General features: G+C 40.8%; 1 protein-coding gene across 1 annotated transcript; it reads left to right on the top strand.

Moving 5' to 3' along the window:
- Positions 1-997: 997 nt before the first annotated feature.
- On the top strand, positions 998-12,129 carry LOC139423545 (protein PET100 homolog, mitochondrial-like; the record flags this gene model as incomplete). Its single annotated transcript, XM_071175142.1, has 4 exons — positions 998-1,021; positions 6,881-6,967; positions 7,338-7,370; positions 10,189-12,129. Coding segments are annotated over 4 exons (240 nt in total), but the record flags the coding sequence as incomplete, so codon positions are not given.
- Between the last annotated feature and the right edge of the window lie 3,592 nt (positions 12,130-15,721).

Below are 15,721 nucleotides of genomic sequence, written 5' to 3'. Positions count from 1 at the left end.
TCCCCCTTATCTTACTTCGCTGGTCACCATAGCAGCACCCACCTGTAGCATGTGTTCCAGCAGGTATATCTCTCTGGTCACCCCCAAAACCAATTCTTACTTTGGCCGCCTCTCCTTCCAGTTCTCTGCTGCCAATGACTGGAACGAACTGCAAAAATCTCTGAAACTGGAAACACTTATCCCCCTCACTACTAGCTTTAAGCACCAGCTGTCAGAGCAGCTCACAGATTACTGCACCTGTACATAGCCCATCTATAATTTAGCCCAAACAACTACCTCTCCCCCTACTGTATTTCTTTATTTTGCTCCTTTGCACCCCCATTATATCTATCTCTACTTTGCACATTCTTCCACTGCAAATCTACCATTCCAGTGTTTATTTTATTTATTTTTTACTTGCTATATTGTATTTACTTCACCACCATGGCCTTTTTTGCCTTTACCTCCCTTATCTCACCTCATTTGCTCACATTGTATATAGACTTATTTTTCTACTGTATTATTGACTGTATGTTTGTTTTACTCCATGTGTAACTCTGTGTTGTTGTATTTGTCGAACTGCTTTGCTTTATCTTGGCCAGGTCGCAATTGTAAATGAGAACTTGTTCTCAACTTGCCTACCTGGTTAAAATAAAGGTGAAAAAAAAAAAAAAAAAACTGAGCTGTCAAGAAGTAGAGGAATGGACTAATTGGGCAACCTTGCCTCACTCCTCTGTTGACTTCAAATGTAGGTGGTGTGGTTTTACAGAGCTATTACTTCCATTGTAAAGAGTTCTTATTGATTTAATAAAGACATCTCCAAATGTAAAAAAAAAAAGAAAAAAAAAAGTGGGGGGGTATTAAAAAGAAACCTATGGCTTACAGTACCAAGGACCGCGAATAGCGCTGACCGTAAAGAAATGGGACTCTAGTCACTGATTGGATATTTTATGAAAAGACGTAACCCTAAACCAGGAAGTACAGTGTAAAGGTTGGGTCAGCAACAGCGTAAACATGGGGGGTGAAGATAGAGGTGTTTCGTGTGAGTAAAATATGTTTGTTCGTTCAATCATAATGACGTGATAAATAGCATACACGAGGGTACAATGTTTCGTTTGTAAAGGATCTTAACTGCAACAAGAAAATAGACTGCATGCGAAATGCTCTGTATTGTGGTAGATCGTTACAGTACATTCGCTAGCTATTCAAGTGGTCACGTAACTCGTCCTCGACAACACTGATATTATTTTAGGGGACACACTCTTTTCACGCCACTTCGATAGTGATTTTTCGTAGCAGTTTAGGAGAGCATATTCGCTAACCCTTTTCCTAACTTTAACCTCAGTCGCCTAACCTGCTACGTTAATTATCTTAAGTTAACCTGCTACGAAAAAGTAGGGATGTCAAACGTTCAGGCTGCTACACAGACACTAGACACTAGGCTCTAGTTTTGAGCGCTGATTGACATGCATGTCATTCTTCAGTAGGTTGAGTGGGCAACATACTATCATCTTAAATTAACATTGTTAGCCTACACCTGTTTACGAAGCATGTGACAAGTAACTTATTTTTCCATATTAAATTATTGTATATTGTGCTAATTTCCCTAACGTGGATAGTTTGTTACTACTTTACACAAGCTTGCATTTTCAACCCACAAAATGTTGTGTAATTACATATCCTTCTTGTCTCAGATTGGTGATGTTAGTTTAAAAGTTTATAGTCATCAGGAGGATATAAAATTGATTTCTTTAAAGGTGCAATATGCAGAAGTCAAGCCTCCATTTCCTGGTTGCTAAAATTATTTCATTTTGACAAAACAATGTATAATGTAGAGAATCATTGTATCTAAACTGCTGTGAAATCTTTTCAATAACCAAAAATATTGTATTTTAGGCTGTTTGACGCTGGTGTACAAAATCTTATGTAAAATTTGCAAAAACGAAACTTAAGAACCGGAAGCATAGATAACGTGCAAATAGATCATATCTACCGCATCTTATACCTGTGTTCAATGAGAATGAGATATATATATATATATATATATATATATATATATATATTTCTATATTAATTTGGTAGGGTTGTGCAAAATGTTAATATTGCAGCTTTAACAGATCAGATCAGTATTTTTGGTTTTGTACCTGTGATTTTGTTACACACACTTTTGCACGGAAAATTCGGCATGGTCTCTATAAAAGTTGCGTGCCTCAAACCAATACATCGATTTGACAGTCAAACTATTACTTAAATATCAGCCAACCGTTGTCACTGTTTATATCCTATGCCGCGTCTTGATTCGTATAAGTTAACAGGAAAAAGTGGTCTGTTCCCTTTTCCGTGATGGCAGCCTCCTGAAATCAACATCCAACACTCCAAAATATAGATAGATATAAGCCTTCTACAAGTTCTCATCTAACCAACCATGTATAGGTTATTCCAAGTGTCTGTGTGCCGTTTGAATAGTGTTAGTTTAAACAGCGTTACACCCTAAAAGTTTGCCCCATGTTCTATTTATTTCAGCTCGATATTGATGGACGTGATTAACAAAAAAATTATTAAGTTAGACTTACCACGTTGGCCACTCACTTGACTCTAAATGCAACACTTCAAAATGTAGCTAGCTGTTTTCTACAAATTATCCTTTAACCAGCAGGGCGGTAACCAGGGTTTGAGTTTTATTCGGTGTATTTGAAAGTTGAAACGTATTTACTGAATTTCTATACAATTAAAACACATTTTAAAAATGCTATTTGGAGAACAGCAAAAACAAGGAAAAAATACCCCAGCAACCACATTGGCTGCAGTAGGTTCATTCACTTTAGTCAATCTACAAACACATAGCCTAATAGCTATACAATTGTAATGTTATACCGCGGAATGAGAGAAATGATTCAAACTGACATCATTGACAAAACGAAAACGTATTACTTTTTTTATTTTTATTTTTTAGAACTGTATTGTTTGCATTTTAATCTTGGCCTATAGCAAATATAGGCCATGTGTTTCAATATGAACATATCCACATCTTTTTTTTGTTTTAACTTAAGATAAGATTAGTAAAAAAAAAATCAGGGGACTCCCAATGGCACCCAGTCCCCAGGTTTGGGAACCACAGTACTAACCTCTATCTCTGCTTGCTTCCCCTCTCTGTCTCTGTCTCCTCTGCTCCCTCCTGCATGCATTTCAGCCCACCTCAGCCTCACCACTGAGCGTCAGTAGCCTACTCTCTGTAAAGCAAAGTTATTATTAGAATTTTGTAGCATATTTTTTGCTCCTTCCTCAGTAGGCTCCGTTTAACGTTAGCTTAGAAGTCTTCCGGCTGCTAGCCACCTTAGTGACTGAGATAGATGGATGGATATATATATATATATATATATATATATATATATATATACTGCTCAAAAAAATAAAGGGAACACTTAAACAACACAATGTAACTCCAAGTCAATCACACTTCTGTGAAATCAAACTGTCCACTTAGGAAGCAACACTGATTGACAATACATTTCACATGCTGTTGTGCAAATGGAATAGACAACAGGTGGAAATTATAGGCAATTAGCAAGACACCCTCAATAAAGGAGTGGTTCTGCAGCTGGAGACCACAGACCACTTCTCAGTTCCTATGCTTCCTGGCTGATGTTTTGGTCACTTTTGAATGCTGGCGGTGCTTTCACTCTAGTGGTAGCATGAGACGGAGTCTACAACCCACACAAGTGGCTCAGGTAGTGCAGCTCATCCAGGATGGCACATCAATGCGAGCTGTGGCAAGAAGGTTTGTTGTGTCTGTCAGCGAAGTGTCCAGAGCATGGAGGCGCTACCAGGAGACAGACCAGTACATCAGGAGATGTGGATTAATTCATTAATTCTAGTTGGACACCAGAAAATGTGCAACGCTTCCCAAAACCTTATCCACCATCTTTTCATTCACAAAATGCTCCATGACCAGTTTATTGAAATAGGAGGGCAACAACCCAGCAGCAGGACCGCTACCTCCGCCTTTGTGTAAGGAGGAGCAGGAGGAGCACTGCCAGAGCCCTGCAAAATGACCTCCAGCAGGCCACAAATGTGCATGTGTCTGCTCAAACGGTCAGAAACAGACTCCATGAGGGTGGTATGAGGGCCTGACGTCCACAGGTGGGGGTTGTGCTTACAGCCCAACACCGTGCAGGACGTTTGGCATTTGCCAGAGAACACCAAGATTGGCAAATTCGCCACTGGCGCCCTGTGCTCTTCACAGATGAAAGCAGGTTCACACTGAGCACATGTGAGAGTCTGGAGACGCCGTGGAGAACATTCTGCTGCCTGCAACATTCTCCAGCATGACCGGTTTGGCGGTGGGTCAGTCATGGTGTGGGGTGGCATTTCTTTGGGGGGCCGCACAGCCCTCCATGTGCTCGCCAGAGGTAGCCTGCCTGCCATTAGGTACCGAGATGAGATCCTCAGACCCCTTGTGAGACCATATGCTGGTGCGGTTGGCCCTGGGTTCCTCTTAATGCAAGACAATGCTAGACCTCATGTGGCTGGAGTGTGTCAGCAGTTCCTGCAAGAGGAAGGCATTGATGCTATGGACTGGCCCGCCCGTTCCCCAGACCTGAATCCAATTGAGCACATCTGGGACATCATGTCTCGCTCCATTCACCAACGCCACAGACTGTCCAGGAGTTGGCGGATGCTTTGGTCCAGGTCTGGGAGGAGATCCCTCAGGAGACCATCCGCCACCTCATCAGGAGCATGCCCAGGTGTTGTAGGGAGGTCATACAGGCACGTGGAGGCCACACACACTACTGAGCCTAATTTTGACTTGTTTTTAAGGACATTACATCAACGTTGGATCAGCCTGTAGTGTGGTTTTCCACTTTAATTTTGAGTGTGACTCCAAATCCAGACCTCCATGGGTTGATAAATTTGATTTCCATTGATAATTTTTGTTTGATTTTGTTGTCAGCACATTCTACTATGTAAAGAAAAAAGTATTTAATAAGAATATTTCATTCATTCAGATCTAGGATGTGCTATTTTAGTGTTCCCTTTATTTTTTTGAGCAGTGTATAAATAATCAAAGTGACTATTTACCAGTTTTGCACTCATTCTCAGTATGTTTTTGTTTCTTTTGGGGAATGTATTTTGTCCGGCATCTTGTAAACACTGTCGGCGGCATCTCAAGTTGTCTACTTGAGCTTACTGCGTGTTGGGGTAGTTTGCTTCACGCCTCTATCACACCGATAGCGTTATTGCGCAAAATGGTCCGCAGCATCATCTGGATATGTGTGCAACAAAAGTTCAACATTCACCTTCTGCTACCATTTCTGTCAAGCCATCTACGCATACATTTTGATGCGTACGTTCTTACATCTTATGCACCACACAGAATGCACTGCAACTGCCTCTCCAACGCGAACACAGCGTTCGATTGGAAATTAATGTACTTCTGGTGTGCCAAAATGCATTGACGCTATCAGTGTGATCGAAGCGTCAGGCCATTGGCCTGTGCCGCGAGAGGGCGGAGTTAGCCATTTCAGAGAGTTGTGAATGTGCTGCTTAAAGGCAAATCTGGGGGACACATCCGAACATAATGAACAAACCACTATTCATGATTCCACTCATTTGCAAAGAGGCAGGCACGATTAGAACTGTCAGATCAGCATTCTGAGCTTTGATTAACGCTCTGACTGATATTTAGATAGTGACCCTTATATATTTTGTACACAATAAAGAAAATAATTTATTTCAAATTAGAAAAACAATCCACATACCTGTGTCCTCCATATATACACTGAACAAAAATGTAAACGCAACATCCAACAATTTCAAAGATTTTACAGAGTTACAGTTAATATAAGGAAATCTGTCGATTGACACATTCATTAGGCCCAAATCTATGGATTTCACATGACTGCTAATACAGATATGGAACTGTTGGTCACAGATACATATAAAATAAAGGTAGGGGTGTGGATAAGAACCAGTCAGTATCTGTTGTGAACACTATTTGCCTCATGCAGCACGACATCGCCTTCTTATAGACTTGATCAGGCTGTTGATTGTGAAACACGCCATCATACATGTCGATCCAGAGCATCCTAAACAGGCTCAATGGGTGACATGTCTGAGTATGCACACTGTTCACATTGTTGACATCAGCAAATTGCTCGCCCACGTGAAGCCATACATGCTATCTTCCCAGTTCAGTTGAAACCGGGATATATCCATGAAGTGCACACTTCTCCAGCATGCAAGTGGCCATCGAAGGTGAGCATTTGCAGCAGGAAGTTGAGTGCCGTCTGGTAGCCGTGACTGCGGTAGATGGAACTGCATTAACCCCCTGAAGTTGGACGCCGAACTGCGGTCAGGGCAAGAATATGGTGATGACGAAGAGCATGCAGATGAGCTTCCCTGAGATGGGTTTTGACAGTTTGTGCAGAAATTCTTAAGTTGTGCCAACCCACAGTTTCATCTGCTGTCTCGGTGTCTGGACTCAGAGGATCCTGCAGGTGAAGAAGCCGGGTGTGGAGGTCCTGGACTGGCATGGTTACACGTGGTCTGTGTTTCGTGAAGCCGGTTAGTACACCCAGTAAAATAATACAAATATTTGGGGGGTGGGAGCTCCTACTGGGGAAAAATCGCTTTGAAGCAGCATACAACTTGGAATTCCAAGATGGAATCAATGGCATCTTTCTAGAGTTCCGACTTGAAGATCACTGACGTCATTTTTTCCCCCGAGGTCCCAGTTGTCTTGAAAGCACCAACTGCCTGATTGTTGACTGATGACATTCGTGCTCACTGATACACAAATCAATGTTGTTATCTATTATATTGACTCATGTAACATGTCTGACAAAGAGATGGTAGTGACTTGAAATAGTTGTTTATTGTGTCTGCATTTTTTTGTAATCAGATGATGCTGTATCTGTCTTTCCCTGTGACCATGTTCTGGATCTCCAACCAAGCAGAGTATTTTGAAGAATATATTGTGAAGAGGAAGGTTAGTGTGGTCTTATCTTGATTGATTGATTGGTTGATTTGATTCATTTTATTTTATTTAATGATTAAAAGTACATAGAACTAAGGTTGCTTCAGCCGGAGACAACAGTTGCTACATGCATAACAATTGTTGAGGCTAATACATAATAAAGTCCAACGGGTTATTAGGCTCTGGTTCATTCTTTCAGTACTTTAAACATTGTTTAGGCTACACATTATTATATTGTCTGAAAATGTCTGAAAATGTTGACAGTACTCTCTGACAAACTAAAGCAAATTCTGACATTTTGTGTATGACCATGTCATAAGTAGTTTTTATCTGATGTTCATTAATGTTCCTCTTTCATGGTGATCTTTTCTACAACCTTCAGAGGGAGATTTTCCCACCTGATGAGAAGATGCATGTGAGTGTGTGAATAATGTCATGTTATCATGCCAACATATCAAATCACATTTTATTTGTTACATGTGCCGGATACAACCGGTGTAGACCTTACAGTGAAATGCTTTACAAGCCCTTAAAACTTCTTAGGGATCAAATCCCGTTAACGGGATTGATTTGACAACAGCCAGTGAAATGGCAGTGCGCCAAATTCAAACAGCAGAAATCTCATAATTAAAATTCCCCAAGCATACAATTGTTATACACCATTTTAAAGATAAACTTCTTGTTAATCCAACCACAGTGTCCGATTTCAAAAAGGCTTTATGGTGAAAGCATACCATGCGATTATGTTAGGTCAGTGCCTAGTCACAAAAAACATACAACCATTTTCCAGCCGAAGAGAGGAGTCACAAAAAGCAGAAATAGAGAAGATTTATCTCTAACCTTTGGCCATCTTCATCAGATGGCACTTATAGGACTTCATGTTACACAATACATGTATGTTTTGTTCGATAAAGTTCAAATTTCTATCCATAAATCTTAGTTTACATTGAGTAATGTTTTGCCTCAAACATCCGGGGGAATTTGCAGAGAGCCACATCAATTTACAGAAATACTCATCATAAACTTTGATGAAAGATACAAGTGTTATACATAGGATTAAAGATACACTTCTCCTTAAAGCAACCGCTGTGTCAGATTTCAAAAAAGCTTTACGGCAAAAGCATACCATGCAATAATCCGAGTACAGCGCTCACCCACCAAAACAAGCCATACAGATATCTGCCAAGTTGTGGAGTCAACAAAAGTCAGAAATAGCGTTATAAATATTCACTTACCTTTGATGATCTTCATCGGAATGCACTCCCAGGAATCCGAGTTCCACAATAAATGTTCGATAAAGTACATCTTTATGTCCAAATACCTCCTTTTTTGTTCGCACGTTTAGTTCACTAATCCAAATGCACAAAGCGTAGGCACTAAGTCCAGACAAAGTCAAAGTTCCATTAAAGTTCGTAGAAACATCTCAAACAATGTATATAATCAATCTTTAGGATGTTTTTTTTAATCATAAATCTTCAATAATATTCCAACTGGACAATTCCGTTGTCATTAGAACAGAAAGGGAACGGAGCTCACGGCCACGCACGATAAACAACTGATGGCTTTCGCTAAGCCACTTACTCCGAATGCTTTTATTCTCCCCTTTCACAATAGAAGCCTGAAACAACTTTCTAAAGACTGTTGACAACTAGTGGAAGCCTTGGGAAGTGCAATCTGACCCCATTTACACTGGATATCGGATAGGCAATCACTTGAAAACCAACAAACCTCAGATTTCCCACTTCCTGGTTGGATTTTTCTCAGGTTTTTCACCTGCCATATGAATTCTGTTATACTCAGACCTCATTCAAACAGTTTTAGAAACTTCAGTGTTTTCTATCCATATCTATTAATATGCATATCCTAGCTTCTGGGCCTGAGTAGTAGGCAGTTTACTCTGGGCACGCTTTTCATCCGGACGTGAAAATACTGCCCCCTAGCCCAAAGAGGTTGTTTAACCAACAATGCAGTTTAAAAAATAACCCCCAAGAATAAGAAATAAAAGTAACACATTTTCTCTTAAGTTAGGAACAATGAAGTATGACGAATATCAATGCCTACTAATAGTGATACTTTTGGAGGGTAAAGATTTGAGATTAAAGGAATATCCCACTCCCAAAACAATTTAACATAATATTTTGAGTAGAATATCCCTTTAACTTGTTATGGCTGCAATCCCCCTATCAGGATAAGTGTCATCAACAACCTCTGAATAGCATAGCGCTACATACAACAAATATTACTACAAATATTTATATTAATGAAATCACAAGTGCAATATAGGAAAACACAGTTTAGCCTTTTGTTAATCCACCTGTCGTGTCAGATTTTTCGCGCGATAAAACATTAAGTACACTTAGCATCAGGTAGCTCGGTCACGAAAATCAGAAAAGCAATCAAATTAATCGTTTACCTTTGATCTTCGGATGTTTTCACTCACGAGACTCCCAGTTACACAACAAATGTTCCGTTTGTTCTATAAAGATAAAGATTTTTATATCCAAAATACCTCCGTTTGTTTGTCACATTATGTTCAGAAATGCACAGGAAAGAGCGGTCACAACAACGCAGACAAATTCCAAATAGTTTCCATAATGTCCACAGAAACATGTCAAACGTTTTTTATAATCAATCGATAATATATCAACCGCAAATGTCTTTCACAGTAGGAGAGGGGAAAACAATGGCTGTCCAAATTCTGTTGCGCACTTGCCACGATGTTATCGTTCTCGCTAATTTTTCAAAATAAAAGCCTGAAATGATGTCTGAAGACTGACAACTTGAGGAAGCGATAGGAAAAGGAATCTGGTTCATATCCCTTTAAATCCAGCAAAGGAAGGCTATGGAACATGGAGTTTTCAAAATAGAAGCCACTTCCTGTTTTGATTTTTCTTAGGGTTTCGCCTGCAATATCAGTTCTGTTATACTTTTGACAGTTTTGGAAACTTTAGAGTGTTTTCTATCCAATACTAATAATAATATGCATATATTAGCAACTGAGACTGAGGAGCTGGCCGTTTTACAATGGCCACCTTTTCATCCAAGCTACTCAATACTGCCCCTGCAGCCGTATGAAGTTAAAAACTGTTTTGATGGTGGGGTATCGAAGGACAGAGTATGTTGTATTTGTTATCAATGTCTCTGTCCTCATAATTGAAAATCTATCAATAAAGTTTAAAATGAACTGTTTTGATTGACAGTGGTCGATTATGACTGAACGATCTGTGTTACAGAGGAAAGAGCTGGAAGACTTCAAAGAGTGGATGCGAGACTGGAAGGAGCGGCGGCTACTGAAACGGATGGCCTTTGATGAGGCTGAGAAGGAGTGAGAAGGACAGTTCAGAGAGACAATCAGAGTAGGACGATGCCCAATCAGAAGCCTTGTTGTTCCACAGGAGGGGGGAGCAGTCTCACTGTCAGGCCTGTGGACTGGAACATGTGTAAAGCCCTGAAAGAAATTGATTAAAAACAATCCCCTGGCCCTGATGAACTAGACCCCCGCCTCCACCTAGCCACAGACATCATTGCTCCCCCCTTAACATGTATTTTTAACCTTAAGCTTGATGTTAAGGAAATCCCCAAGTTATGGAAATCTGCTTTTGTACTGCCTCTTTTGAAAGGTGGAGATCCCCCGCTACTTGACAACTATCGACCCATATAAAAATTGTCTGTACTGTCAAAGGTACTGGAGTCCTTAGTTAGTAGGCAGCTTAAGACCTACTTCCAAGAAAACATCTTAAATGGAATGCAATCAGGTTTTAGGTCTGGCCACAGCACTGTTTCAGTAACATTGAAGATTTTAAATTACATCCACTGTGCTCTTGATAGGAAGTTAAATTATGTGTCTGTTTTTATTGATTTGTCGAAGGCTTTTGACACCGTGGACCATGCTGTGTTAGTGCAAAGATTAAAATGTTGTGGAATTACTGGTCATGCTCTAGATTGGTACACAATGTGTAATGGCGGATGGTTGTAAATCCATAGAGGTGTGCTCAGGTGTTCCTCAAGGTTCTATTTTGGGCCCACAGTTGTTCATTTTGTATATCAACAACATTGGGGATCTTATTGAAACAGCGGATGTTAATTGTTAAGCAGATGATACTGTTCTTTATTCAAGTGGTGGTAGTTTATCTTTAGCTTTTGAAAATGCCCAAAGAGCATTTAACATCATACAACAGAATCTGTATGATTTAAAGCTGATTCTAAATTCGGTTAAAACAAAATGCATGGTATTTTCAAATGCCAGGCATGTTACAAATCATGTCATTGCTACATTGGCTGGACATACTATAGAGCAAGTTAGTGTACAAATATTTGGGTGTGTGGGTTGATGATAAGCTGAGCTTCAACTGTGCATGTAGAGAACTTGATAAGGAAGCTCAAGCTGAAAATGTTATATTTTATTACCGGCATAAGGCTCGTTTTTCTTTTAAAATGTGATGATCTAGTTTTGTTGGTGGAGTTTAAACACTTGTTCGATGTATATATCATAGAAGAGTGTAATTGTTTTTAGGCCAGCCATTTTTAGTCAAGATGTTTGTGTTTTTAATGTAATATGTAATTGTTGTACTGTATGTGTGTTTATAGTTTTGTTTAATGTAGTGTTTAAGTTGTTTTGTCTGAAAAGTTGTTCCCCCTGCTGCTATTGGACCATGTCTCTTGGAAAAGAGATTATCTCAATGAGAAAAAACCTGTATAAATAAAAAGGTAAAATTTAAAAATGTTCCCTGTCACAAAAGGCACCCTATTACCTATTTAGTATACTACGTTGACCATGGCCCATAGGGCTATGGTAAAACGTAGTGCACTTTATAGGAAAAAGGGTGCCATTTGGGGTTGGAGGATTTTGGATGTCGTGGAGCATGTAGGCTATACTATACAGCCTTTGGGAGGTTGTGCTGGAGGGGGACCTTAAAGTTACCCCTTTGAACTGAAAAGCTTTTTATGAAATGCTTTATTTCACTGCAGTAAACCACGACTTGACTGTTGATGACCTGCTCTGTGATGGTAAACCTTGTGTGTGTGATTGTCTCAAAAGATGTGTGAATGAAATATGAGGACAGAATCATATGGCTTGGAATGTTATTTTTTATTTAGAATGTGTCTTTTGTAAATGTATGTTTCAACTCTGTCCTTTAATTAAAGTTTAAATATCTCTTTGTTGAACCTCTTCAGTTTGTTTTGTGATGACTTACTTTGGAATATGACCATTCTGGTCTAGAAACAGTATGATGTCACAAAGCCCCTGTGTTGTGATTTGTGACATGTCATTTTATTGCTGAGTCGTGTTCAGTTGGGAGAAAATGTTTTGAATCTGTAAACTCTCCTCGATTCCTCATGTCCTCTTGCCTCCTGAAAACATCAGAGGGAAGCAAGGACAGACAGCATTAGAGGCGAACATCCAAGATTTGAAGAACGACTTAAAATTCAACCAAAGTTACAGAAATACTATTATCAAGTTGTGTGTGTAACCCGCAGACTGGAAGTCCAGCACCACTCAGTCCAATGGGGAAGATGTTTGAGTGACAAAACAGCTTGTCTGGAGTCCTGGATGACTGCATGTATAGACTGTCAGTTCGAAAGGTTAGCTAACTTATCATAAATAAGAGGCTTTGCCTTAACTGTATATTTGTCCCAAATGGCACCATATTCCCTATATAGTGCATGACATGGGGAATAGGGTACCATTTAGGATAAAGATATGACAATTGTTGCTCAGTGGAGTAAAATGAGATAAAATCCCCCATCTAAACTCAGCAAAAAAAAGAAACGTCCTTTTTTCACCCTGTCTTAAAAAAGATAATTCATAAAAATCCAAGTAACTTCACAGATCTTCATTGTAAAGGGTTTAAACACTGTTTCCCATGCTTGTTCAATGAACCATAAACAATTCCTGAACATCCACCTGTGGAACGGTCGTTAAGACACTAACAGCTTACAGACGGTAGGCAATTAAGGTCGCAGTTATGAAAACTTAGGACACTAAAGAGGCCTTTCTACTGACTCTGAAAAACACCAAAAGAAAGATGCCCAGTGTCCCTGCTCATCTGCGTGAACGTGCCTTAGGCATGTTTCAAGGAGGACTGCAGATGTGGCCAGGGCAATAAATTGCAATGTCCGTCCTGTGAGATGCCTAAGACAGCGCTACAGAGAGACAGGACGGACAGATGATTGTCCTCGCAGTGGCAGACCACGTGTAACAACACCTGCACAGGATCGGTACATTTGAACATCACACCTGCGGGACAGGTACAGGATGGCAACAACAACTGCCTGAGTTACACCAGGAATGCACAATCCCTCCATCAGTGCTCAGACTGTCTGCAATAGGCCGAGAAAGGCTGGACTGAGGGTTTGTAGGCCTGTTGTAAGGCAGGTCCTCACCAGACATAACCGGCAACAACGTCGCCTATGGGCACAAACCCAGTGTCTTCGTCCTCGGCTCTGTCTCCCTCTCCAGTGGCCTCTACCTCGTGTTCGGATCCTCGGAGCTCCCAGCCATGTGACTGCCTGAGAGATCGGCCCATTCAACAACACCAGCTGTCATCAAAGGCAGGTCTATGGTGAGAAACTCGGTCCCCAAGGCAAAAAAATGGCCAATAATTTCAGGTCCAGTACCATCGTTGGGCCGCGGGTGTGAAAGATTCAGCGGACTGCTGGCATTACACATCTTGCTAAAAGACTTGCTAGAGTCACTTTTATTGGTAACTTCTGGAAACAGAAGATACTCTATAGGAATGACAGAGTCCATCCAAATCATCTTGGCTCCTGTCCACGCATGAAACAATTATTAGTAGATGTTTTTTATTTTTTTTATTTAACTAGGCAAATCAGTTAAGAACAAATTCTTATTTACAATGATGGCCTAGGAACAGTGAGTTAACTGCCTTGTTCAGGGGCAGAACGACAGAGTTTTACCTTGTCAGCTCAAGGATTCGATCTAGCAACCTTTCGATTACTGGCCCAACACTCTAAACACTAGTCCCATAAATGATCCAAGACCAGCTCAGTTAATCCCTACCATTGTGACAATGAGTCATCATAATGCTGCATCAGATGTACATGATATTTGGGGCATTGGCAAACACGATGTAAGTAATTTAATTTATGTACCCCTAATTGCACCGAATACATATGTTTATCAGGAGACACTGTGGCCCCATCCGATGACAACCCCGACAGGGCCAAACAGGAAGGAAAACCCCCCACCCACTTTGCCAAAGCAACAGCCCCCACACCACTAGAGGGATATCTTCAACCACCAAATGACCATCCTGAGACAAGCCGAGTATAGCCCACAAAGATCTCCGCCACGGCACAACCCAAGGTGGCGCCAAACCAGACAGGAAGATCACATCAGTGACTCAACCCACTCAAGTGACGCACCCCACCTAGGGACGGTATGAAAGAGCCCTAGTAAGCCAGTGACTCAGCCCCTGTAATAGGGTTAGAGGCAGAGAATCCCAGTGGAAAGAGGGGAACCGGCCAGGCAGAGACAGCAAGGGCGGTTCGTTGCTCCAGAGCCTTTCCGTTCACCTTCACACTCCTGGGCCAGATTACACTCAATCATATGACCCACTGAAGAGATGAGTCTTCAGTAAAGACTTAAAGGTTTGCATCTCTCGAATGGGTAGGCAGACCATTCCATAAAAATGGAGCTCTATAGGAGAAAGCCCTGCCTCCAGCTGTTTGCTTAGAAATTCTAGGGACAATTTGGAGGCCTGCGTCTTGTGACCGTAGCGTACGTGTAGGTATGTACGGCAGGACCAAATCAGAGTGCTAGGTAGGAGCAAGCCCATGTAATGCTTTGTAGGTTAGCAGTAAAACCTTGAAATCAGCCCTTGCCTTAACAGGAAGCCATTGTAGGGAGGCTAGCACTGGAGTAATATGATCACATTTTTTGGTTCTAGTCAGGATTCTAGCAGCCATATTTAGCACTAACTGAAGTCTATTTAGTGCTTTATCCGGGTAGCCGGAAAGTAGAGCATTGCAGTAGTCTAACCTAGAAGTGACAAAAGCATGGATTAATTTTTCTGCATCATTTTTGGACAGAAAGTTTCTGATTTTTGCAATGTTACATAGATGGAAAAAAGCTGTCCTTGAAACAGCCTTGATATGTTCTTCAAAAGAGAGATCAGGGTCCAGAGTAACGCTGAGGTCCTTCACAGTTTTATTTGAGACGACTGTACCAACCATCAAGATTCATTGTCAGATTCAACAGAAGATCTCTTTGTTTCTTGGGACCTAGAACAAGCATCTCTGTTTTGTCCGAGTTTAAAAGCAGAAAGTTTGCAGCCATCCACTTCCTTATGTCTGAAACACATGCTTCTAGCGAGGGCAATTTTGGGGCTTCACCGTGTTTCATTGCAATGTACAGCTGTGTGTCATCCGCATAACAGTGAAAGTTAACATTATGTTTTCGAATGACATCCCCAAGAGGTAAAATATATAGTGAAAACAATAGTGGTCATAAAACGAAACCTTGAGGAACACCGAAATTTACAGTTGATTTGTCAGAGGACAAACCATTCACAGAGACACACTGATATCTTTCCGACAGATAAGATCTAAACCAGGCCAGAACTTGTCCGTGTAGACCAATTTGGGTTTCCAATCTCTCCAAAAGAATGTGATCGATGGTATCAAAAGCAGCACTAAGGTCTAGGAGCATGAGGACAGATGCAGAGCCTCGGTCTGATGCCATTAAAAGGTCATTTACCACCTTCACAAGTGCAGTCTCAGTGCTATGATGGGGTCTAAAACCAG

Source organism: Oncorhynchus clarkii, chromosome 13 (assembly GCF_045791955.1).
Source record: "Oncorhynchus clarkii lewisi isolate Uvic-CL-2024 chromosome 13, UVic_Ocla_1.0, whole genome shotgun sequence".
Classification (NCBI taxonomy): Eukaryota; Metazoa; Chordata; class Actinopteri; order Salmoniformes; family Salmonidae; genus Oncorhynchus; species Oncorhynchus clarkii.
Note: the sequence above shows the minus strand (reverse complement) of the source record. Positions and strands in the feature narration are given on the sequence as shown.